Source organism: Globicephala melas, chromosome 20 (genome assembly GCF_963455315.2).
Source record: "Globicephala melas chromosome 20, mGloMel1.2, whole genome shotgun sequence".
Taxonomy (NCBI): Eukaryota; Metazoa; Chordata; class Mammalia; order Artiodactyla; family Delphinidae; genus Globicephala; species Globicephala melas.
Genome location: NC_083333.1, coordinates 11,798,410 through 11,820,205, shown reverse-complemented (window position 1 = coordinate 11,820,205; position 21,796 = coordinate 11,798,410). Strand labels below are relative to the sequence as shown.

The window sequence follows — 21,796 nt, the reverse complement described above, 5'->3', positions numbered from 1 at the left end:
GAGTGTGGAAGCCCTGATGCGCTGGCCAGCGCGAGCTGGGTCGCCAGCCTCGACGCCTGCGCCTTGGGCCTCAGGGCCCGCGCGCGGCGGGCGGGTGCCCGGTGCGCCTGCGCAGTAGGCGGCGGCGGCAGGGGGAGGTGGAGGCCGTGGAGCGGCAGCGGCAGCAGCGGGTCCCGGGACTGAGGCAGCAGCGGGGGCAGCGGCGGGCGGAAGCTGAGGTGACGAAGGCAGCGGCGGCGGCGGCCGTTTCCCTCACGGTGGCGGAGACCAAGGCGGCGGCGGCGGACGGGGAGCGGCCCGGCCCCGGCCCCCTGCTCGTTGGCTGTGGCAGGGCCGCCGTGGGGCCGGCCCGGCTCCCGCCCCCCGCGGCTCCCCCTCCGGCTCCTCCTCCGGGGAGACGCCGGGGACCTGGCCCGGCCCGTACTCAGAGCGCTGCTGCAGCCGCCGCCGGGGGAGTCGGAGGCGGTGGCGGCGCCATGGGCGGCCTGGCCTCTGGGGGGGATGTGGAGCCGGGACTGCCGGTCGAGGTGCGCGGCTCCAACGGGGCCTTCTACAAGGTGAGGCGGCGCGCCGGCCGGGGACGCGGTCTTCAGCCCCCTCCCTCCAGCCAGAGCCGGGAAGAGTGGGGCGGGATCGATATTCTGGAGCTAAGCCCTGACCCTTAGAACCTTAGACCCACGCTCCCACCCGCGGCCCTCCTGGGGGGAGACCTCTATAAGAACCCCTTCCTCTTATTTTTGGCCCCTCTATTACACCTGCTTTTACCCGCATCTCCGGGATTGAGCATCAGGGCATTATTGTACTTGGTTCAGCTCCCCCCCAGCCCCCCAGAAGAGACCCCATTTACCCAGCGTCTCGTTGACTTTTCTTGTCTCTAGTAGAAGACCTACCTTGGATCTGAATCACGTCTTCCCCACAGTCCAAGCACATGGAGAATTCTCTTTATTCTTCCCTATTACCCCCTTGGGAAGGCCGTCCCATATTAGATCTTTTCATCTTCCTCGGAGAGGCCTCTGCTTACTGGCTCTGGAAGACTCACCCCACTTTCATCTTATATTTCTGTTCCCACCCCAAGGAGAAACGGTCAGAATCTGTTTATGACATTTAGTATCTTTGACCTCAGGAACTCTGGGCTGTACCAGTCTAGTTGCCTCATAGCCATAAGGTGGCATCTTTTCTCAAGTCTCTCGCCCCACCCCTTTATTCCAAGACTAGCTGGTTTACTGTTCTACCCAGGGATGGTTTTGTATTTGTCATCTCACTTTGACCTCATACATTTAGATCATTCATACAGTTTCTTCATCTTGAGGAGTGTAAGCTTCATATCCCTGATCTCTAAAAGGGGATCTCACAAGGATTCCCTCTGTTTATCTCCTTCTTAAGGATTTCCACTTCTAGAAGACTTTTTGGCCAACTCGCCCAGTTTGGGAATCCACTAGCCTTTTTTTTAAAGGAGAAGGAGACTATCTTTAAAAGATCCTTGTTTACTTCAGCTCCCCCGTTGCCCAGGATTGGGTTTTTTAGAACTCCTTTTATTACCACCTTTTAAAGCTGTTCTGAATCTTATTTTTTAGGACATTTTTTTCCCATTTAGATTAAGCCAGAGGGAGACCCCTCTTGCCTCTCAGGAATTTTTCTTTATGTGACTGTTGTTATTTTGAACCTCTTTGGACTTTATGCCTGGAATTGTCTCAGAGACTTTCCCGATTCCTGTCTTCTCTCATTTTACCCTGAGGAGCAAGAGCAGAGTTATCTTATCATAACATTACTTGTGAGGAGAAGAACCCCCTTTCCTTCACTTCCCCTCAAGCCTGTCCTCCCATAATAGACCTCTCCACCTTCGTGCCCTTGGAAATGACTTTCTCGAACTCCTTCCCTGTGAAATCATATCTTGCTATAACTGGAAAGGGTCTCATATTTGCCCTTGGAGTAGGTTTCTGCCCCAACTTCGATTGATAAGTTCAGTGTAGTCATTTTTGACCCATTGTAAATGCCTATTCATTTCTGCCTTACTTCCCTCACCAGGTTTCTTTATATTCTTCAGTGCCTGTGGGTACCCACATCTATCTTAACTTAACCTCTCAATATAAGCCTTTAGCTTTTTTTCCTAATATTTCTGTGTAATCCCCAGAAACTACCTATTCCATTACCCAGCTAAGATGGAAGAAGGAAGCTCCCAGCTGATCCCTTCTGTCATTTTTTTCTGCATACTTTCCTAACTCATGGGACTTTTTCTTCTAGCCTGCCTCCATAGCATTTCTGTTTTCTTTGGCAAAGTCTCTTAATTCCTTTCTGATTCTGATAGAGTGCATTTGTCTCTTATATCCTTTTTCCCCAAACTTGCATTACCTTTGTTGAAATACCTTTCCTCATAAGATTTTAGCCTCATTTACCACAGTATCTTGTCCTTCATCTGGGTCCTTCCCATCCCTAAGAAAAGTGATTCTTAAACTGAGCCTGAGATCAAGATATGATGTTTGCATTTGTTCTAGGAAGCATGGGAGTCAGACACAGCTGGGAAAGATTGGTATCCAGTTCAAATTAGCTGTGTGAGACTGCTGGGAAGGGACATGTTTCCCTTTCCACATATAAGTGTCCAACAGAAAATGTGTCTCTGGATCTTTCTGTTTTCTCCTGTGGGCTATGGCAGTGATAGACTTGATTGAGGGAATTGGGGCTAGGATGCTTTGAATCAGAGAATAGAGTTTGGACTTGAGCTGAAAGCCAGGTAATGTGGATTTTGTGTCCTGGCCACTTTAGCATTTTCTGCCCCATGCCTCAGTTGAAAACAACAGTAAATCCTTAAATTCAGACTAATCTTTCTTCAACGTTCAGTGCCATATAGATACTTACCCAATCTGTCCTTGCTGCTGATTTAATATTCATGACTCAGCAAACTTCAGTGTGGTTCAAGGAGTGTTTACATTGCTTCTAGAACTATAAATTTGGGAAGGTTCCTTTCATCCCTCTCAGAATTGGGTCCTAGTGTTGTTGATCTTCTTCCAGGATAGAACTGCAAATGTCAGATCTGGGATCTAAGTTATCTTTTAGCTATCCCATCAGCTCTTCCTTTTCTGTCAGAACTTAATGTGTTTTGTTCTTTAAGCGGTGCTCTCCCAAATGAAATATCTGTTCACCTTCCAGGGCACAGTCATCCAACTTTCCAGACCTTACCTGGATATCCCAATTCCAATTCCTTTTTAAGGAATATGGCATCCTCACCTTCAACACGTGATTTTTATCCAGACCCTTCCTGATTTTCTTCTAGAACTCCCTCCTTTATTTTGAGAACCCAGGACTAGAAGATAGGTTGAAGGTGGGACCTAATTTTGTATCTTATAATTTGAGGAAAGTGAAGTACTTGGGAACCTAGGGCTCTCACTTCCTCTGTCCAGTCCTAGGCTCTATAAGCCAAAGCTCCATATGCCCTGGCCATTGAATTGAATTGAGTTATCCTTTGGATGTAGGTAGCCTTCTAGAGAGGCACTCAACTGCTCTTGCCCTCCTCTGCTTATCTTCTCAATGAGCATGGACTGAGCAGAACTAGGAGCTCACTTTATGCCACTGGTATTTTTGGAGGAAAAAAACTGGGGTAATGTGGGTGGAATTAAGGAGCAGAGACTGACTTGGAATATGAAGTTGAGGAGAAAGCTTGTTTCGGAGAATCTTTGAAGGAAAAGGACCCTAGAAGTATAAGAATGAGTGACGTTTAGTTGAACTGCTGAGTTATGTGAGGGAAAACTCCATTCTGAGCTTTGCATTTCTGCCTTGGGATCATGGTAGCTGGAAAAACCAGGGTAATGTTGCTACCTCTGCCTGAGGGCCAACCCTGACACGTTGGAGGAGAATTGGATTAGAGCTTTAGACATATCCTTTGTGAATGAGTGTATCTAGGAGTGGGGATCTCTTCACAAAAGAGGCAGGCAAGTGATTCTCTTCCACTATGTTTTAGCTCATCCCTGAAATGTTTTGAAAATAGCTAACTCTCTCTTGATAAACTGTTTCTAAAGCTTAGAGATAGACATTTTGGATAAAGAATTGGATAAAGTCAGCTGAAGAGGCTAGATGAAATGTTTAGAGAAATCCTTATAAAGGAAGAAAAGAGGAGGACACTTAAAAAGGAGATAAGGAAAAAAGAAGAAAAAGAAAAAAAAAAAAGGAGCTAAGGGAAGAACCCAAAAGGGAAGAGAGGGATTTGGGCAAATAGAAGATGTGAGTGGAGAAGAGTAGGAATGGGTATTGATGGAGCTGAATGAAGAGTGGAAAAAATATTACTGAAGAAGGGAATGGCAGAGAAGGCTGAAGCATGGGTAAGTCAGAGGCTAGGCAGTACCAGGAGGACTAATGCCTTGGGCAGAAGTAAAGTTCTAAGTAGTAAGACTCCATAACAAGATCCCTTCCCGAAAGAAGAGAAAGATGGCTGGTATCAAGAGTGACATTTTAGGTTTAGATTTAAGGAAAAAACAGTGTATTAAGCGTTTATGATTGATCAGTTCTCTGAGGTGGGAGTGACACAAGTGTACATTTTTGGTGTTTTCTCTCCCAAACTCATATTTTGTTCCTACCTGCAAAGCTCAGGAATAGTTCTTCGTATATTAGCTTTTGGAAACCCCTGATTTTTTTAAAAAAAAATCTAATGAGGCATAATTGACATACAATGAAGTACACCTATTTAAAGCATACAATTTGTTAAGTTTTGACATATATAGAAAACAAACCATCGCCACAATTTCTGTCAATCCCAAAAGTCTTCCACCAACCACCAATGCCTTTTGTCATTATGCATTAGTTTGCATTTTCTGATTTTTGACAGAAGCGAAAAGGCAATTCAGTAGAGGAAGGATAGTCTTTCAACACATTGTGCTCAAAGAACTGCACATTCATAGGTTAAAAATGAAGTTTGGGGCTTCCCTGGTGGCGCAGTGGTTGAGAGTCCGCCTGCCGATGCAGGGGGACACGGGTTCGTGCCCCAGTCTGGGAAGATCCCACATTGCCGCGAAGAGGCTGGGCCCGTGGGCCATGGCCGCTGGGCCTGCGCGTGCTCCGCAGCGGGAGAGGCCACAGCAGTGAGAGGCCCGCGTACGGCAAAAAAAAAAAAAGTTTGATTGTATCTGGCACCATATACAGAATTTAACTCAAAATGGATCATTGACCTAAATGTAAAATAAAAACTATAAAACTCTAGACAAGGACATTAGGTAAAGATTTCTTAGATATAAAACCAAAAGCTCAGATACAGAACAAGTTGAAAAATTGGACTTTATCAAAATTAGCAATCCCTGATTTTGAGTATGTGAAAAACAGGAGAGAAGGTAGGAAAATTGGGAGCACAGGATTGAACGCATAGCTTTGGCTTCCTCAGTGAAGACATAGAAAATAGGAGGTGGGGAATTCCCTGGCAGTCCAGTGGTTAGGGCTCAGAGCTTTCACTGCCTTGGCCAAAAAAAGAGAGAGAAAATAGGAGGTAGACCAGCGATTCCAGCTATTCAGTCATCCCTGTTCCTCTCCCTTGTCTTCATCTCAAGTTTGGGGTCTTCTACAAATTTTATTACTCTTTTCAAATTCTTAGCAGTGTCCTAGTCTAGCATTTAGAAATCTCACATCTTTTATTTATTTATTGGGCCGCACCGCTCAGCTTGCAGGATTGTAGGATCGTAGTTCCTGACCAGGGGTTGAACCCTGGCCCACGGCAGTGAAAGTCCTAACCACTGGACCATCAGGGAATTCCCTCACATCTTTTATTTTATTTTATTTTATTTTTATTTTTATTTTTTGCGGTACGCGGTCCTCTCACTGTTGTGGCCTCTCCCGTTGCGGAGCACAGGCTCTGGACGCGCAGGGTCAGCGGCCATGGCTCACGGGCCCAGCCGCTCCGCGGCATGTGGGATCTTCCCGGACCAGGGCACGAACCCATGTCACATCCATCGTCAGGCGGACTCTCAACCACTGCGCCACCAGGGAAGCCCCCTCACATCTTTTAAATCCTAATTTTTCCTTCCGTAAATTGTGTTTGTTTCTAATTTCTCCAGTGTTCTGATTATTTTCTTACGACCCAGGCATCAAGGCACCAAGTTCGCTCAGGCCTCTTGCTGTATTAGGAGCTAGACCCTTTCTCTCTTGGCAGATCCTGATGTCCTCTAGGTGTTCCAGGACAACCTCACACTGTCTCATGGGATATTCTTAGCTTTGCTGAATGTTGTTGGTATTTTAATTGAATTCTGGCAAGCTGCTCAGCACTGCATGAGGCAGACAGATAGGGAGGCCTCTGTGGGAGCCGTAGGAGACCACTAGTTTCCCAGCTGTTCTGATGCAGGTGATGTTTCTCCCTTCTACTTAATTTCTATCTCATCTTATTTCTGGATTTTGCAACATTTCTTTCCCTGCCAGTATTGTTTCCTTTCTTGCTACCTCAACATTCGTATTCCTTCACCAATACAGCTTTTTCTGGCCCTGTTTTTAGATTGCTTGTGTCCCCATCTAAAACTCTAGTTTAAAAAAAGGAAAAAAAAAAGGAGTTTCTTGGTGGCCCAGTGGTTAGGCCCTCTTGGTTTTCACTGCTGTGGCCCTGGGTTCAAGTCCCTGGTTGGGGAACTGAGATCCCGCAAGCCACAAGGCGCGGGCAAAAAAAAAAGAAAAGAAAAGCAAACAAAAAAACTAGTTTAAGGCCCTCTAAAACTGTCTGTTCCCTTGATGGCTGAGGTGGTGGTTGATTGGCTTTTTTTTTTTTTTTTTTACTTTGTTCTAAAATCCATTCTAGGGCTTTGTGAAGGATGTCCATGAAGACTCTGTCACCATCTTCTTTGAAAACAAGTAAGTCCTTGGGAATAGAGAATCCAGCATACTAGGTCCTAGCAGGAGAGTGGAGAAGAGGGGGCGGCTGAGTCCCATGAGGCGTGTATAATAGGTGGGGGAGAGCCAAGGGTTTGGGTGGGCAACTTATATGGATCCCAGGAGAGGAAATGGTGAGAGTGGGGGTCATTTGACTCCATATTTAGATTCTAGCAAGAGATGGAAAGCACCACTATGGAGCAGGGCCTGGAGTTTAACTTGTAATCACCAGGGAAGGTGGAAAATGCCCAGTGGAGGAAGAAACGGGCAGCCACACTCGCCTGAATGCTTTCATATCACTGTTTTCCCTCGCAGCTGGCAGAGTGAGAGGCAGATTCCTTTTGGGGATGTCCGGCTACCACCTCCAGCTGACTATAATAAGGAGATCACAGAAGGGGATGAAGTGGAGGTAAGGGCCTTGGAGTCCACCTTTTCTAAATGTCCCTTTTCCCAGGATTCTGCATCTCCCTTACCCTGATACCAGTACCCTAGGCTCCTCACTGGTTGGTTCACGCTCCTTCCTCCATCCAGCTAGGCAGCCTGTGGAAGAGTGAAATGCAGCAGTTTTCTGTCCATCATTGCTGTGATCAGTCAAGCTCTCAGGGAGCTTCCTGTTTTCAGGGGATTCACTTTTCTTCCATTTATGATAACAGCATCTAAAATCCAGTGTACTCTGATTTTAATTAGCAGCTCCTTCCTCTAGATTCCTTTATCTTAGTTTAGGATGCCTCCCAAGTGTCTTAATGCTCATTCCATTCTTGATGTTTTTGGATGGTCCTCAATATCTCTTATTTTCAACTTCTCTTCAGGTTTATTCTCGAGCCAATGAGCAAGAACCTTGTGGCTGGTGGCTGGCCCGGGTGCGGATGATGAAGGGAGATGTGAGTGATTGTCAAGGCCTTTGGAGAACTGCTGAAACACATATTTTAGTCAGAGAAAGGTGGGAGACAGAAACTCAGGTCATCCACAGCTTCTCCTTTCTTTCCTTCTGCCAGTTCTATGTCATTGAATATGCTGCCTGTGATGCCACTTACAATGAGATTGTCACCCTGGAACGGCTTCGGCCAGTTAATCCCAATCCCCTTGCAACCAAAGGCAGCTTCTTCAAGGTTACCATGGCTGTGCCTGAGGATCTGAGAGAGGCGTGAGTGTTTGGGATGTCGAGAGTGGGGGGCCCTCTTTATGGTCCTCATCTCTGCCCTTGTTTGTCCCAGCCCCCACTCCCAGTTTCAGTGTTCTGTGTTCCCTGGCCCTCTAGAGTCCCTTTTGCTCCCAGTTCCTCTGTTTCCTCATCCCTGTTCTTTTACTGCAGTCCTTATTTTTCTCAGTCCCTCTGTCTCTCCCCTTCAACTGTACTCTACACTCTGCCCTCTGAGCACTGTTCTCTTTCTCTGCAGCTGCTCCAATGAAAACGTCCATAAAGAGTTCAAGAAAGCATTGGGAGCAAACTGCATCTTTCTCAACATCACAAATAGTGAGCTCTTCATTCTGGTGAGTTTATTCTGCCTGAATTTCACCTAAGCCCTTTTCCCCTTTTAACTCCTTTGCAAGAAGAGAAGAGCTAAAATGTGCTTATATTTATTTGTCAGAGAGGACTTTATTGCTCCTGACCTCTGTGGACCCAGGTTAGCCCTACCTTTCCTTAGCCTTTCTCATGTATGACCTTAATTTTTTTTTCAACCTGACCATCGTATTGCAGTTTGGGCTGGGTACCCTTCCTTGCATATTTGGACTCTCAAAAACAGACAGTATGATTCTCACCTGCGCTTGCTACTTAAAATCACTTCCCTTAAGCACCCAGTTAGTAGGCCCTTGTGAGACTGACAGTGATTTTTCCTGTTCCTCAACTTTGTTTCTTAACTCCCACCCTTTTCCAGTGACTCAGGCATCCTGATTCCCAGTTCCTGGATCTCCTCTAAAATGTAGTCAGTCAGTTTTAATGACTTTTCCATTGGTTTCTTTGCAGTCAACCACAGAAGCCCCTGTGAAGCGAGCATCCCTGCTGGGTGATATGCATTTCCGAAGCCTGCGCACCAAACTGCTACTCATGTCCCGCAATGAAGAAGCTACCAAGCACCTCGAGGTAAGTTTTGGCTTCAGTTTTTACTGCTGATTGGTATTGTCCTTCTCCCCTCCCACCCCATCCTCCACCCATGCTCTTGTGAACAGACATTAAGGTCTTTCTGGGCCATTAAACCTGGGTCTGCTATTTTATCTCAGACTCCTCCAGATGGCAGAGCTCCATCATGTTTTAGTACAAGCTTTTTTTCTTTTTTTTTTTCAAAGGGACCCTTTGATCAAGTGAAATTTTACTTGAAAGCACAATGCATAAAACAGATCAATCAAAATAGGGTCTAAAAGTGCAAGAGGGTGTGGCTCTTACCTCCACTGGCTGCCCCCAAATTACCTCTGAGAACCAGACTGCTTTGTGGGATATGTTTGGGAACCATTTGTAAACTGGAAAGACCACTGGATTTGGAATCAATCCTATGTCTTGCTTTGTCAAATAATTTGATTTCAGTGAGCTTTTTCTTCTTTAGCTGTGACAATGAGGTAGTTGAATGTGAGTGTTTCTACAGTAGTTGAAAGTGAGTGTTTTTGTGTTCTGACATCTTATGACATACGACATCTTATGATGGTCAGATTCTCTTAGGAATTATACCATCCTAAATGAGGATGGTATATATACACGTGCTTGCACGCACGTGTATGTGTGTATTTGAACATCTGTTTCCTTTTTATCAAGTGAACTGATCTTTTCGGGAGCCTTTGAAAATTCTGGACCATGGTAATCTTTACTTCTCCAGGGATGCTACTCAGGGCACTGCCAGAACCTTTCCCTTTTCCTGCCCTTGTACTCAGGTATCCCTCTAAGGACTGGTTGAGAAATGAAGTGGTAGCATGGTGTACCATAACCTCTTTTTATGCTTTTCTCAACCTGTTGCTTTCTGTTCAACTTTTCAGGTTTTATTTTGGGAGTTGATATTGGTTTGGTTAAGGTAAATAGTTCCTTACACTTGCATTTACCTTGTGAAAAGTCCTTTCTTTCATACCAACTTTATTTAATCCTCTTGTTAGTCTGGGAATAGGGTAGGTCAGGTGTAGTCATTTAGCAGATGACAGAACAGAGGCACAGAGAGTGTGTTTTGTTTGGGATCACACAACCAGATAGTGTTATAGCCAAATCCGGATCTTTGATGGATCTCAGCCCAGATTCGGCCATCATTACCTCCCCTCCCCACCAAGCCATTGGTATTGGGAAGGTAGGAGTGGAATGAAAAGTTCCTGAATTCTTCACAGGTCCTGGTGGTCAGTGGACTCCCAGGTAGTTCTGGCTTTCTTTCATACAGTCTTTTCTCATTTAAGTTATGCAAAGCATCAGGTATCTGGGACAGGTGTTCTGAGATTTCTCCATGATTCCTGTAGTCCAGTGGTCCAGTGCCTTTTTTTTTTTTCAGACAAGTAAGCAGCTGGCGGCAGCTTTCCAAGAGGAGTTCACAGTGCGAGAGGACTTGATGGGACTAGCAATTGGGACTCATGGTGCCAACATCCAGCAGGCCCGAAAAGTACCTGGGGTGACTGCCATCGAATTGGGTGAAGAGACCTGCACTTTCCGCATCTATGGGGAGGTCAGCAAAAGATAGCTGTTGTCTAGGTGCCTTAGGGGATAGAGAGAAGAGAGTGTGAAATAGAAAGGAAACCTGTCGTGTTGACCTCCCTCCCTGACGTCGGTGGCGCCACATTTTCTCAAAGACAGAGAGTGGCAGGAAGGTCACTGTTTGAGATCCAGGTGTTCTGTTTTATTAATGACTCCCCACTCCTCTTCTCTTAGACTCCCGAGGCGTGCCGACAGGCCCGGAGCTACCTTGAGTTTTCTGAGGACTCCGTGCAAGTGCCCAGGAACCTGGTTGGTGAGTTGGGGATGAGTATGTGTATAAGAGAATACAGCTGGGGACCAGATGTGAGATGCTCTAAAGTGATTCTGGCTTGGCACCTCCCTGTGGACTTCCAGTTTCACAAGGACAGAGCAAACAGTCTGTAGTAGGAGTGACAAAAATGGGAGAACAGATTTCTAGGGATTGTGATATTTTGTCCTGTGAAAACACGCCAGAAGCTTAGAAGCAAGAGAATCATTAAACGGAATCCTTATATAGCAGCTGGAAAACTGTTTATCTTGTCTGTTTTTACTCTTCTTTCTTTCCTTTTTTTTTTTTTTTTTTCCTTTCCTTTGGGAAAAAAAAGGCCTAATTCCTCCTTTACCCATTCAGGCAAAGTGATTGGAAAGAACGGGAAAGTGATCCAGGAGATTGTGGATAAATCTGGTGTGGTGAGGGTTCGAGTAGAAGGTGATAATGACAAGAAGAACCCCAGGGAGGAGGTATGGGGCAGCTAACACCTAGAGATTGGTTGCCAGAAGTAGATGGGATTATTCTCCAAGCCATTCCCTTGAGAGATGGGATTTCTAGGGGTTGGGGCTTGGGAACTTTGGTTTTTCCTGGTAGATGTACAGCCCAGAAAGATCCCATTTGGGTGGGCTTCTGTAGGAGACAGCATGAACTTAAAACTTCATTTGAGTCTCTTTCTAATCCATCTGTCCTTTCCTCTGCTCTCCAGGGAATGGTTCCCTTCATATTTGTTGGCACCCGAGAGAATATCAGCAATGCTCAGGCTCTGCTGGAGTATCACCTCTCCTACCTGCAGGTATCCAAGCCAGAAGCCTGGGAGAGGAGAGATCCATGTGTACAAGGGGACTAAGGATACTGGTGGATAAAGTTAAAAGTGGTGGTTCCCAGTTTGTGTCTCTGAGTAGAATAGAAACCATTAGGTGGAAAATTGGGGCTGTGGAGTTGGAACCCAGAATTTTCCCTGTTTTAACCTTCTTGCATTCCTGAGAGTTCAGATCCATAGGGACAGTCAGGGCAGAGAAGCAGGAAAAAGAGACTGTTCATTGATCTTATACTTATTCCTCCTTCCTTGTTTTTCTCCATCTTCTCCCCAACCAGGAGGTGGAGCAGCTTCGCTTGGAGAGGTTGCAAATTGATGAACAGCTTCGGCAGATTGGGCTGGGCTTTCGCCCTCCTGGGAGTGGGCGGGGCAGCGGTGGCAGCGACAAGGCTGGCTACACCACCGATGAGAGCTCCTCCTCCTCCCTCCACACCACACGAACCTATGGGGGCAGCTACGGGGGCCGGGGCCGGGGCCGGAGGCCAGGTGGTCCTGCCTGTGGTGAGAGGGAGGCGAGCAGTGGTGGGGTGTGTGGGAGGCAGAAGTCTGGGTGGAAGTTTGAGGAAAGGGTGATGGAGAAGATGAAGAAGTGGTTGGCTGGGGGACTTAGGAGTGAGAGTGAGAGTGAGAGTCTTCCAGCCTGGGGACTGGGATGGATCCTGGGGTAGGGTGAGTGACCCTGTTTGAACCCTACTGTGTTCTTCAGGCCCCATCTCAGACCTATCCACAGCTTCTGAGACTGAGTCAGAGAAGAGGGAAGAGCCCAACCGAGCTGGGCCTGGTGACCGGGATCCCCCGACCCGGGGGGAAGAAAGTCGGAGGCGGCCGATTGGGGGCCGGGGTAGGGGACCCCCACCTGCCCCCCGGCCCACCTCAAGATACAACTCTTCATCAATTAGCTCAGGTACCAGAAGCAGACAGCTAGGTTCACGAATGTGGGCCAAAAGGAAAGATGATGGACACCTCACTCCCAACTCCTCTTTTTCCTCTAACCAGTGCTGAAGGACCCAGACAGTAATCCCTACAGCCTACTGGACACATCCGAACCAGAGCCCCCAGTTGATTCAGAGCCTGGGGAACCCCCCCCAGCAAGTGCCAGGCGCCGCCGCTCCCGCCGCCGTCGCACTGATGAAGACAGGACTGTCATGGATGGAGGCCTGGAATCTGACGGGCCCAGCATGACAGAGAATGGCCTGGGTAAGGGGTGTACCTGGATCTGAAAAATCAGAACTGGGCAAGAATTGAGGGATGGGAGATTGATGCACAGCTCTCATTTTCCCCTGCCCCACAGAAGATGAGTCAAGACCCCAGCGTCGTAATCGGAGCCGCCGCCGCCGTAACCGTGGTAACCGGACTGATGGTTCGATCAGTGGAGACCGTCAGCCAGGTCAGCTCACACAGGATGTCAGCAGACTTCATCAGAGAACAGGATGCCTCCTATCCTGTGAAAGCTAGGGGTTGGGGTTCAGTGGGTGTCTAGGGGTTGGGTACCTGGGTTCCTTCTGAAACTTCTGGTCCTCTGCCTTCCCCAGTGACTGTGGCTGACTATATCTCCCGAGCAAAGTCTCAGAGCCGCCAGCGGCCACCCCTGGAACGCACTAAACCTTCAGAGGATTCTCTTTCAGGACAGAAGGTAGGCAAGCAAGATATAGTTTACCCCACCTCCTTTTTTGTTGTTCTGGGGTAGGGGGCACAAGAAAACTCCCAAAGAAACCTCTCATTAAATTGCAGAGAAGGCATGTCTGATGGAGTTTAGACCGCATTTAGAATAGTGAAAAAAGTTTGAATAGAAGAGAATTTGGTTCATATTTTCTGGACCCCAGTAAAAGTGACTACAGGGGACCAGCCTGGAGGTACCTGGAGCATTTAGGTGGTAGGGAATGGCATTACCTGAATTTCTACTGACCTTTTTCTTTGCTTCCTCTCCATTTTCTTTCCCACTCCCCCCTCAGGGTGACTCTGTCAGCAAGCTTCCTAAGGGCCCCTCAGAGAATGGGGAGCTCTCTGCCCCCCTGGAGTTGGGTAGTTTGGTGAATGGGGTTTCATAAACCCTCCAGCCCGCATCCCTCCCTTCTCCATCTCGCTTGCTGCCCAACACCATGGCCCTCACAGGCCCAACTGACCTGCGCTGGAGCTGCTCTTATCTAGGGGGGCGGGGGGTGGCACAGCAGCTTGGGTCCCCCCCCAGCCTCCAGGAGCTAGTGGAGGGGTGTGTAACAGGGTCATACCCCCCTCCCTCTTGTCCACCCTACCCCCAGGGTGAGGGGAGCCTCTCTCCTTCCCCATCAGACTGGATGTGCCTTTATCCTCTAATGCCCCAATCTCTCTCTGAACACCCCCATTCTCCGCCTGTTGGTGCGGGGTGCTCCTTGACCCACCCAGATTGGACAGTTCAGGGGGGCTCCCCTGCTATCCCTCCTCCCGTCCTGTACCCCCCATTTCTGGGGCCTCATCACTGTGGAAGACGGGGATAGTAAGGGTATAAGTGGGTGGGAGGCATGGGGAAGGTTTTGGAGTAGAACCAGGGGTGTGTATGAAGTGGGGTGACAAGGTCCCCCAGGGGAGGGGGGACCAACCTTGTCTGGTGGATGAGAAGGCGTATTTATTTTTCACTGTACAGTATTTAAAAAGAGAATAAAAAAATCCAAATGGCCCTTTGGTTCCTGCACCTTCCTTATGCCCAGTTTGGTCCATCTGTTTGTGTAGGACTGACCTGCCTTGACCCTTGTTTCCTGTATCTCCACACCTAGCTTCTCTGGCATTCCAAAGTTGGTCTACTTCTGGGAATTTCTGACATTCCTAAATTCTCCAGGCCCAGGTACCCTCCTGGTCCAGAGGAGAGTGGCTTGTGCCTTGCTGCCTCTCCCCTCCCCCAGGTTTGCTGGTAGAGGGAGCTGGGCCACTCCTATACCCTGAGTCACAGCGGGCTAGGTAGGGCTGCTCAAAGCTGGAGCTGTTCCTGCTAAGAGGTGAGAGCCAAGGCAGGCTGCTTAATCCGATTACCTGAGGCCTGGGGCTTGGGCTGGGCCTTGGGCAGAGTGGGGAGCAGGGTTCCCTCAAGACAGCCTCTGGGACCTAGGTGTCCAGCCCTCATTCCTGCTGGTTCTGTGCCCTGGATCCAGGCTTTTTCTCCAGCATCCACATCACTGACCTCGCAGCCTTAGGGGTCATCCTGGGCTTCCTTGCTCCCTGCCTCCCAACTCTGAGGATTAGAAATAAAACATGCAGTGGAGAAACCTAGGTTTGGGGGCTATAGTGGGGAGGGTTTAAATTTTCTCACCTGGAAAGGGGTTGAATCACCACCCAAGCACCTCAGGAAGCAAAAATGGCCTGCCTACCTCCTGACTGCCAGACTTTTTTGCCCCGGGCCAGGTTAGGGGTTTGAGGAGCAGGAGGCACCAGAAAAGAGTTTGGTTTGGATTGGGGGGTTGGGTGTCCTCACCTCCCTCCCAGCACAACTCTGAGCCTGAGGGCTTTTGATCACCAGATGCCTGATCCGTTGTGCAAAGGCATCGACTTTAAATTGCCAGTGCTTAAGAAGGGAGGGGTAGCTGTTCAGAGCCACTGGGGCTGGAAGGCCTGACTTGGGTCTTGGGTGGGGAGGAGGCGTGGTCCCCTCGGGGGGGAGTGTTGGGGGCTGGGAAGAACGGGACACCTGGTTGGCCTAAGGGAGGGGGAGGTTGGCGCCCTTCAGGAGGCGCGGTCGGCTGGGAGGGAGTAGGGAGGAGTCAGTCGTTAAAAGCAGTTCCCGGGCCTGGCGCACCCGGCAGCCACAGACGCTGAGGCCAGGTGAGAGAGGGCTGTGGCACTCGGGCTGTGCCTCCTGGCAGCTGCGGGACCCCAGAGCGCGAAGTTTTACCGCCTTCACCGAAGCCCGGGCCGGTGGCCGGCAGCTAATAGGGGGAGCGAGGCAGGGTCGGGGACCCCGCGGCCACAGGGAAAGAGCACAGCCTATCCAAGACTGGGTACCGGACAGCGGATTTTGCGCTTGACTCCCCAAACGTGCCGGATTGATTGGTGGCAGGGGCTCCATTATAAGGACTCTGAACTTGGGGACGATATATATACCTTTTAAGGACACGAGTCTCTCTGTAACGACTCCGGACTAGGAAGGCATTTCCATTTTAAGGATACCGGGTTTGGGGATCAACGTTTCACTTTGGAGGGGAGGGCGTGTAAGACGCCCTCTTAAGGCTTCCCTTCACCCCCGATGGCGCTACCCGGCTCCTCACAGGCCTGGAGGCTGGAACCTCCCACTCCCACAGCCCCTAACTCCTCGTCCTCGGGCTCCCAGGAGCGGGAGGGCGCCGGGAGCCCAGTGGTCTCCGGGGGGCTTCCCTTGGAGAAGGTGAAACGGCCCATGAACGCGTTCATGGTGTGGAGCTCCGCCCAGCGCCGCCAGATGGCGCAGCAGAACCCAAAGATGCACAACTCGGAGATCTCCAAGCGCCTGGGCGCGCAGTGGAAGCTGCTGGGCGAGGACGAGAAGCGGCCCTTCGTGGAAGAGGCTAAGCGGCTCCGGGCCCGGCACCTGCGCGACTACCCCGACTACAAGTACCGGCCCCGGCGCAAGACCAAGAGCGCGGGCCCCGGGTCGCCCCACTTCGGCCAGGGAAGCGGCGGCGTGGCTGGCGGCGGGCCTGTCTGGGGGCCCGGGTACACGACCACCCAGGGGAGCAGAGGCTTTGGGTACCAGCCCCCCAACTACTCGACAGCCTACCTGCCTGGCGGTTACGGGTGAGTGCCCGGGGAGCGGAATGAGGACGTGCCCCCCGCCTGCAGCCTGGGTGGGGGCGGATACCAGAGGGCCTGGCTGGCAGGGGCCCCGAGCCCACCCAAGAAGGGGACACACCCGGAGAAGTTTGGGGGGCGCTCCGTGAAGGGTGGGAGAGTTCCGGGGAGCCAGGGTCTTTCTAGAGGACGTTTCCATCATAGTCTGTTGGTGGCGGCACCGCAGGAACAGACCACAGTGCCCTGGATGTGACCGTGTTCTAGTTACCAGAATTTCCCGTTTCCCACCCCCGATTCTGGCCCTCGTGTGACCCAGCTTCCTCTCCCAGCCCCCGGGGCAAGGACAGGCCAAGCCCAGCTCTACCCATTCCTGGCCTGCCGCCCCAAAAGAGGAAAACAGGCGCGCAGCACGCAAGCTCGCTCTTGAGCGTGCCCCAACACGGCTGCGGCGGCGCTGCTCTAAGCCGTCCGGGGTCCGGTTCCCTACCGGCGGGACCCGGAGAGCCAGGGATGGGTAGGTGGGTGACAAGTTATACTTGTCTGCGCAGAGCTGCTCAGAACCACCCCCACATGCGAGCTGGGGACCCTCCTCGGCACCTCCAACCCAGGGGACCAAGTGCCTTCTAACCCCGGTGTTTCTCTTTGCAGCTCTTCCCACTGTAAACCGGAAGCCTCCTCGCCGTGCTCTCTCCCTCAGAGTAACCCAAGGTTCCAGGGGGAGTTGCTCCCCCCTTACAGCCCCTACCCACCCCCAGGCTCTCCCACTCTGTACAACCCTCCCCTCCCAGGGGCCCCCATGCCCCTAACCCACCTCTAACCCTCATGGACATGGACCTCCCAGAGAGGTTTCCATCCTCCTTTTCGACCCAGAAACACCCCAATACCACCACCACCACCACCACCATTCCCAGGCTGCAAACCCTGTTCTAGAACTGTTGGACCACAGTTCAGAGGAGGTGGGCAGTACCCCCCAAAGCCCTGAAAGCCAGTGGGAACAAAACAAGACAGTTTTTTTTTTTTTTTTTGTAGGCTGAACACAGTTTTGTACGATTACACCACGTCTCTGAGTCTTTATTGTACCATCTCTGTTCGCTTTTACTGCAGCAGGAACCAGCAGTCTCCACTCCCTTCCGCCTGGACCTGCCAGAGCAGGAACCTCCACACCCCACCCTGGGGCCCTGCCTGAGTCAGTCATTCTTCTGTCCCCCTTCCCCCTTCCCCCACCAAGCACTGGGGTCCAGGCGACAGTCTGAGCCAGGGTGCGGGAGGGAGGAATCCACAAGCACCTATTCCTTTCCACTGTCCAGCCTCTGTCCTCTAGGGTCAGAAGGGAAGTGGGGAAATGCGGGGGACAGGGTGAGAGTTTTGCCCAGAATAGGCAAGTAGCTGGAAACTTCTGCTAAAGAAAGAATCTCAGCTAAATGATTAAATGTCAGCCCGTAAATCCCTTCCCCTATCGTTTCTAAGGATCTGGGTCAACCAAGCATTTCCACTAAAGCTGCAATTGCAGAAGAACAGGGAATGATTAAAAGTCACACCAGCAGACTGGTTCAGATGGGAAGGATCCCAAGGTTGGGTGGATGAATAGAAACATGGAATGTGCTCCAGGAGCCAGCTCAACTACTGCTCCTTTTTCTTCTTGTGGGGAGCCTTTGCATTCCAGTAGAAGAGGAGCTGGGCAGCGATGAGGCCATTGCAGAGGGAAGAGACTACAAAGGTTCCAGCCATGAGGGGGTCTCCAGTTTCCTGGGTGAGAGACATGGCTAGGGTTACTCTTCAGCATAGCCAAAAAGGGCTCCAGAGAGGGAGCAGCTTCAAGTCCATGGGGAGAGAGAGAAGTAAGGTGAGGTTATGGTGCCCTCTAGAGGGGAGGAGGTGCACTCACCTGAATGGAGGTGAAGATTCGGGCCAGGGAGCCCCCAAAGAGCAGAAAGACTGTGATGGCTGACAGCTGGCCCGTGTGCCCATTGCGGTAGTTGGTGGCTGCCTGGAGCAGCTGGGGAGGAGTTGAGACCCTTCGTTTTGTCATCTGAATTTGTCCAATGTTCCCATGACATTTCTGCATTCCCCTCAGTCCAACACCCCCAAACTTTGGGTTTCCCCTCTGCTCCTCACCCAGTCCCCCTTCCCAACATCCTCTCCCTTGTTCCCAGCACCCACCCTTCCCACCACCACAGCAGGCATGTTGGAGGCCTGGAGCAGGGTGACTACAGCCTGGGGCGTCAGTGGTGAAAGCAGCACCAGCAGGACCAGGGCAGAGCACGCTAGGAAGGCAACACCTGGGAGACAAGGAGATAAGGAGTCAGCAACCTGAGTCTCTCGGCTTTCCCAGGCCTGCGTTCCCAGCAAGGCTCCCAACAGCTGCAGCCAGCTCCTGGCTCAATCCTCAGCACCTTTCACAGTCTGTCCTCTGTAGTGCAGGACCAGGAAGGCGATGGTGACCGTCTGGAGCATCAGGAACAGAGCTTCACCCCAAGAGCTGCAGAGTCAAGAGTTGGGGGGAAGAAACGTGGGCCTGGAAAGAGGCAGGGAAAGCCTCCATAGCCCATCCATCTTGGGGACCCAATTCTGATTATTCCCTGTCCTCCACAGCCCTGCTGGTTCCTTACCTCCTGCCTCCCGGCAGCCCCCACCCGCTTGACCCAGGATAGGAAACTGGGCATTCTTGGGATTCTCACCTCCTCTCATCACCATAGATGATGGCTAGAGTTCCAGAAAGGCTTAAGCTTTCCTGCCCTTTTACCTCCCTCACCCTAATCCTTACTAGAGTTGTGAGCATTTACCCTAGGAGATAAAGGGCGGGGCCCCTCACCTGAAGGGGAAGTTGTTGGTGATGCTGTAGACCATGGTCCCAGTCAACGCCATCAGCTCTAGCATTACCGACTGGAGACTCAACCCTTCCGCGCTCTTGGCTCCCAGGATTTTAAACACTTGGGGTAGTTTTACTGGAGAAAGAGGATGAAAAGGGCAGGGCTGAGGGGCTGACATCCCTTGGGAGCGCAGCACGACAGCTACAGAGCAGACTGGGAGGCATGTTAGCCCCGCTTCTGGTTAAGGGACCCATCCAGTTCATGGCATCTTAGCACTCCACCCACCTCCCAACAACAGGAAGGGAAGATGATAAGAAACATACCCAGAAGTGAGCCAGCCACAATGCCCAGCCCCAGGCCTTTGCTGAGGAGAATCTTGAGGCAGGGAACTAAGAAGAGAAAAAGAGGTAAGCAGAGATGACACTTATGGAACCCAAGCCAGGGGTTCCAGGAGGCAGCTCAGGCCTAAAGGCTTGAAGTGCTCCTTAAGACCTTGACATACCCACACAAAGGAAGCCTTGGGTGGTCTGGAGGCAGGTGAAAAAGGCCTAGTTCTTCCTACTCCAAATCATATCACGTTCAGACAAGGTGACTTTCCAAAACGGCTTTTACCATTCCTGTTTTCTGACCCAACCCTCCATTCCCTGCCATCACATCTAAACTCCTTGATCTGACTTCCAAACCTCTCCCTTGCTTCCCTGTATAGAGCTGAGCAATGCCCAAGAGTCCTCTGATCCTTTATTCCCCGCCTCTGAGCCACTAGGCAATCCACTTCACATGTCTTCTTTCTCCAAGGATAGGTTTCCTCTGTATCACTCATTCCTGAACACTGTCTCTGGCCCCTACTCAGGGACTTGACCCTTCCAGGGCTTGCTTTTATGCTCTAGCCACCGACATCTTCTCTAGCCTTGAAGCCCTATCCCCAAGGTGCCTGGCCCAGTAGTAGTCAGATTCTCGTGGGTCCTGAACGCGGCTAAAACATTGTCCCGGGAGCACAGCTGGGGTACCAAGAGCTGACGCGGGCAGACCGCGAAGGCTTCCCTAAAGGTCTGACGTCAGAAGCAGGTTTTGCTCTGGCGTCGCCTCGTAGATAGAAGGAGGAAGGCAGACAAGTTAATTCCAAAATTCGACCATGAACAAACGTGGAAGCTGGAAGGAAAGCCACTGGGATGGCAGGATTCTTGGGGGAGCCGCGGAAGGCCTGGATTCATCAGAGGCTTTGAATCAAGTGTAACCTTGCTCCTGAAGGTATAGAGATCTATTACAGGTTGGAACGATCTAATCAGATTTTAAACTTTGTTTTGTAAAATTTGAGTCTTTTCGTCTTTCACCATCGCTAAACCAAAGAACTACTCCCACCCGGCGACTCCCCTCTCTCGCTCAAATATGGAGTCCTCCCTCTACGGAGCCCGAGACATATCCGCCCCTCTCAGAAGCAACTTCCGCCCCGCGCGCCGTGGCAGCTGTCACTGCTGTCACTTAGTCCGCACTCACGCCCCATTTACGGCCGGAGGGCTCTGAAGCACAATTTTGACCGGATGCCGAATAAAACTCACCGTGAAGCAAGTCCCACTGGATGAAAATTTGGTCGTAGCATTTCTCAGGTAAAAGAATCGGCACCAGCACCCGTTTGAGCAGCCCGTCTACCTCGGTCGCCATATTGAAAGGCTAGCTTCCGCCAACCCCTCAAACCGCCATTGACTTACGATGCGCATGCGCGCTCTGGGCACTCCGCCTCCCGTCTTCTCGCGATTAAACAGGGCGGCTGCTCTTGCCTTACTCCATCCCACCTTCGTTCGCGTAAAATAGGTCTCGCCCGGAGAGCACGTTTTTGGACGCGCCCACCCTGCTGCTCGAATTTTAACGCGTGCCAAATCTGTACGCCTGCGCAGTTCCATCATTCGCGCCTTTGTTTACGCTTCCGCTTCGGCAACAAGATTTATCCTCCAGCCTTTCTCCGCTCCTCCTGCTCGGCGCCATCTTGTCTTCTTCCAGCTGACTTTACATTGTACGAGGTTGAGACAGAAGGAGCGTGAGTCTCCAAAATGGCGTTGGGCGGGGGGTTCTGTAGCGTTCTCTTTCCTGGGCTCTCGGCGTCTCCAGAGGACACGGCACCGACGGGGGTGGGCACAGTCTGAGCCAGGCATCCCTCCTTAGGCGCCGAGCCTATGCTTCTTCCTCCTCAGGTTCGCCCAGGCCTTCGCAGATGGGTGCGCCAGCAACTGCTGGGCCGGGACAGTGAAGCAGAGGAGGGGGAGGTGGGGAAGGTGAGCCCAGTTTCGGGGGACTGCAACGCCCTTAACCCCCGTGCGGGCCCAGCCCTGGCCGCCCCTGTGAAACGAGGGCCCTGGGGTTCCCTCTCACCCCACTGGCCCGAGGGCGCCACCTCTAGGCCAAGGCCCGCTCCTCGGCCTCCTGTGACCGCGTGCTGAGCCAGGGCTTGGGCCAGGCGGAGGGGGCCTAGCAGCTAGCCTTGGGAAAGGGCATCTTGGATTACGCGGCGGGAGCGATGCGCTCTGCCCCCCAGTGCCGGGACATCAGCTCTCGGCCATCTCGGTGGAGATGGGCCTGGCCATCAAGCTCTGTTGGCTGGGCGCCTGCTGGGAGTACCACACCCTTTGGGGACTACCACACCCTTTGGGGACTCCCGCACCACAGTCAGCAAGGTCATAACGGGGTGTCGGCGAGGCGGTGGTGTGGTT

The 21,796-nt window shown here is 51.2% G+C and overlaps 3 protein-coding genes across 3 annotated transcripts; 2 read left to right on the top strand and 1 right to left on the bottom strand.

The window, feature by feature from the left end:
• The first annotated feature begins 110 nt into the window (after positions 1 to 110).
• Positions 111 to 14,206, top strand: FXR2 (FMR1 autosomal homolog 2). Its single transcript, XM_030861574.3, has 17 exons — positions 111 to 557; positions 6,758 to 6,810; positions 7,144 to 7,237; positions 7,638 to 7,709; positions 7,824 to 7,972; positions 8,226 to 8,319; positions 8,795 to 8,911; positions 10,287 to 10,457; positions 10,661 to 10,739; positions 11,097 to 11,206; positions 11,443 to 11,529; positions 11,832 to 12,054; positions 12,260 to 12,457; positions 12,550 to 12,750; positions 12,845 to 12,940; positions 13,086 to 13,186; positions 13,506 to 14,206. Exons 1-17 carry the CDS (start codon positions 477 to 479, stop codon positions 13,599 to 13,601), a joined length of 2,022 nt encoding a protein of 673 aa, XP_030717434.1. The 5' UTR covers positions 111 to 476; the 3' UTR covers positions 13,602 to 14,206.
• A 1,557-nt stretch (positions 14,207 to 15,763) lies between these two features.
• On the top strand, positions 15,764 to 17,322 carry SOX15 (SRY-box transcription factor 15). The gene is made up of 2 exons (XM_030861578.2): positions 15,764 to 16,290; positions 16,933 to 17,322. The coding sequence occupies exons 1-2, from the start codon at positions 15,764 to 15,766 to the stop codon at positions 17,099 to 17,101; spliced, it is 696 nt and encodes a 231-aa protein (XP_030717438.1). The 3' UTR covers positions 17,102 to 17,322.
• MPDU1 (mannose-P-dolichol utilization defect 1) lies at positions 17,321 to 21,099 on the bottom strand. Its single transcript, XM_030861576.3, has 7 exons — positions 20,651 to 21,099; positions 19,418 to 19,483; positions 19,097 to 19,229; positions 18,678 to 18,763; positions 18,445 to 18,563; positions 18,170 to 18,280; positions 17,321 to 18,030 (listed from the first exon to the last, which is right to left on the bottom strand). The coding sequence occupies exons 1-7, from the start codon at positions 20,751 to 20,753 to the stop codon at positions 17,905 to 17,907; spliced, it is 744 nt and encodes a 247-aa protein (XP_030717436.1). The 5' UTR covers positions 20,754 to 21,099; the 3' UTR covers positions 17,321 to 17,904.
• Between the last annotated feature and the right edge of the window lie 697 nt (positions 21,100 to 21,796).

Coding starts and splice junctions, on each gene's coding strand:
- MPDU1 (XM_030861576.3), bottom strand. CDS start 20,753: ATGGCGACCGAGGTAGACGGGCTGCTCAAACGGGTGCTGGTGCCGATT. Junction 19,230..19,417: donor TGTGGCTGGCTCACTTCTGG/GTATGTTTCTTA, acceptor CTCTTTCTCCAG/TAAAACTACCCCAAGTGTTT. Junction 18,564..18,677: donor CAGAGGACAGACTGTGAAAG/GTGCTGAGGATT, acceptor CTTGTCTCCCAG/GTGTTGCCTTCCTAGCGTGC.
- SOX15 (XM_030861578.2), top strand. CDS start 15,764: ATGGCGCTACCCGGCTCCTCACAGGCCTGGAGGCTGGAACCTCCCACT. Junction 16,291..16,932: donor TACCTGCCTGGCGGTTACGG/GTGAGTGCCCGG, acceptor TTCTCTTTGCAG/CTCTTCCCACTGTAAACCGG.
- FXR2 (XM_030861574.3), top strand. CDS start 477: ATGGGCGGCCTGGCCTCTGGGGGGGATGTGGAGCCGGGACTGCCGGTC. Junction 12,458..12,549: donor CTCTTCATCAATTAGCTCAG/GTACCAGAAGCA, acceptor TCCTCTAACCAG/TGCTGAAGGACCCAGACAGT. Junction 13,187..13,505: donor ATTCTCTTTCAGGACAGAAG/GTAGGCAAGCAA, acceptor CTCCCCCCTCAG/GGTGACTCTGTCAGCAAGCT.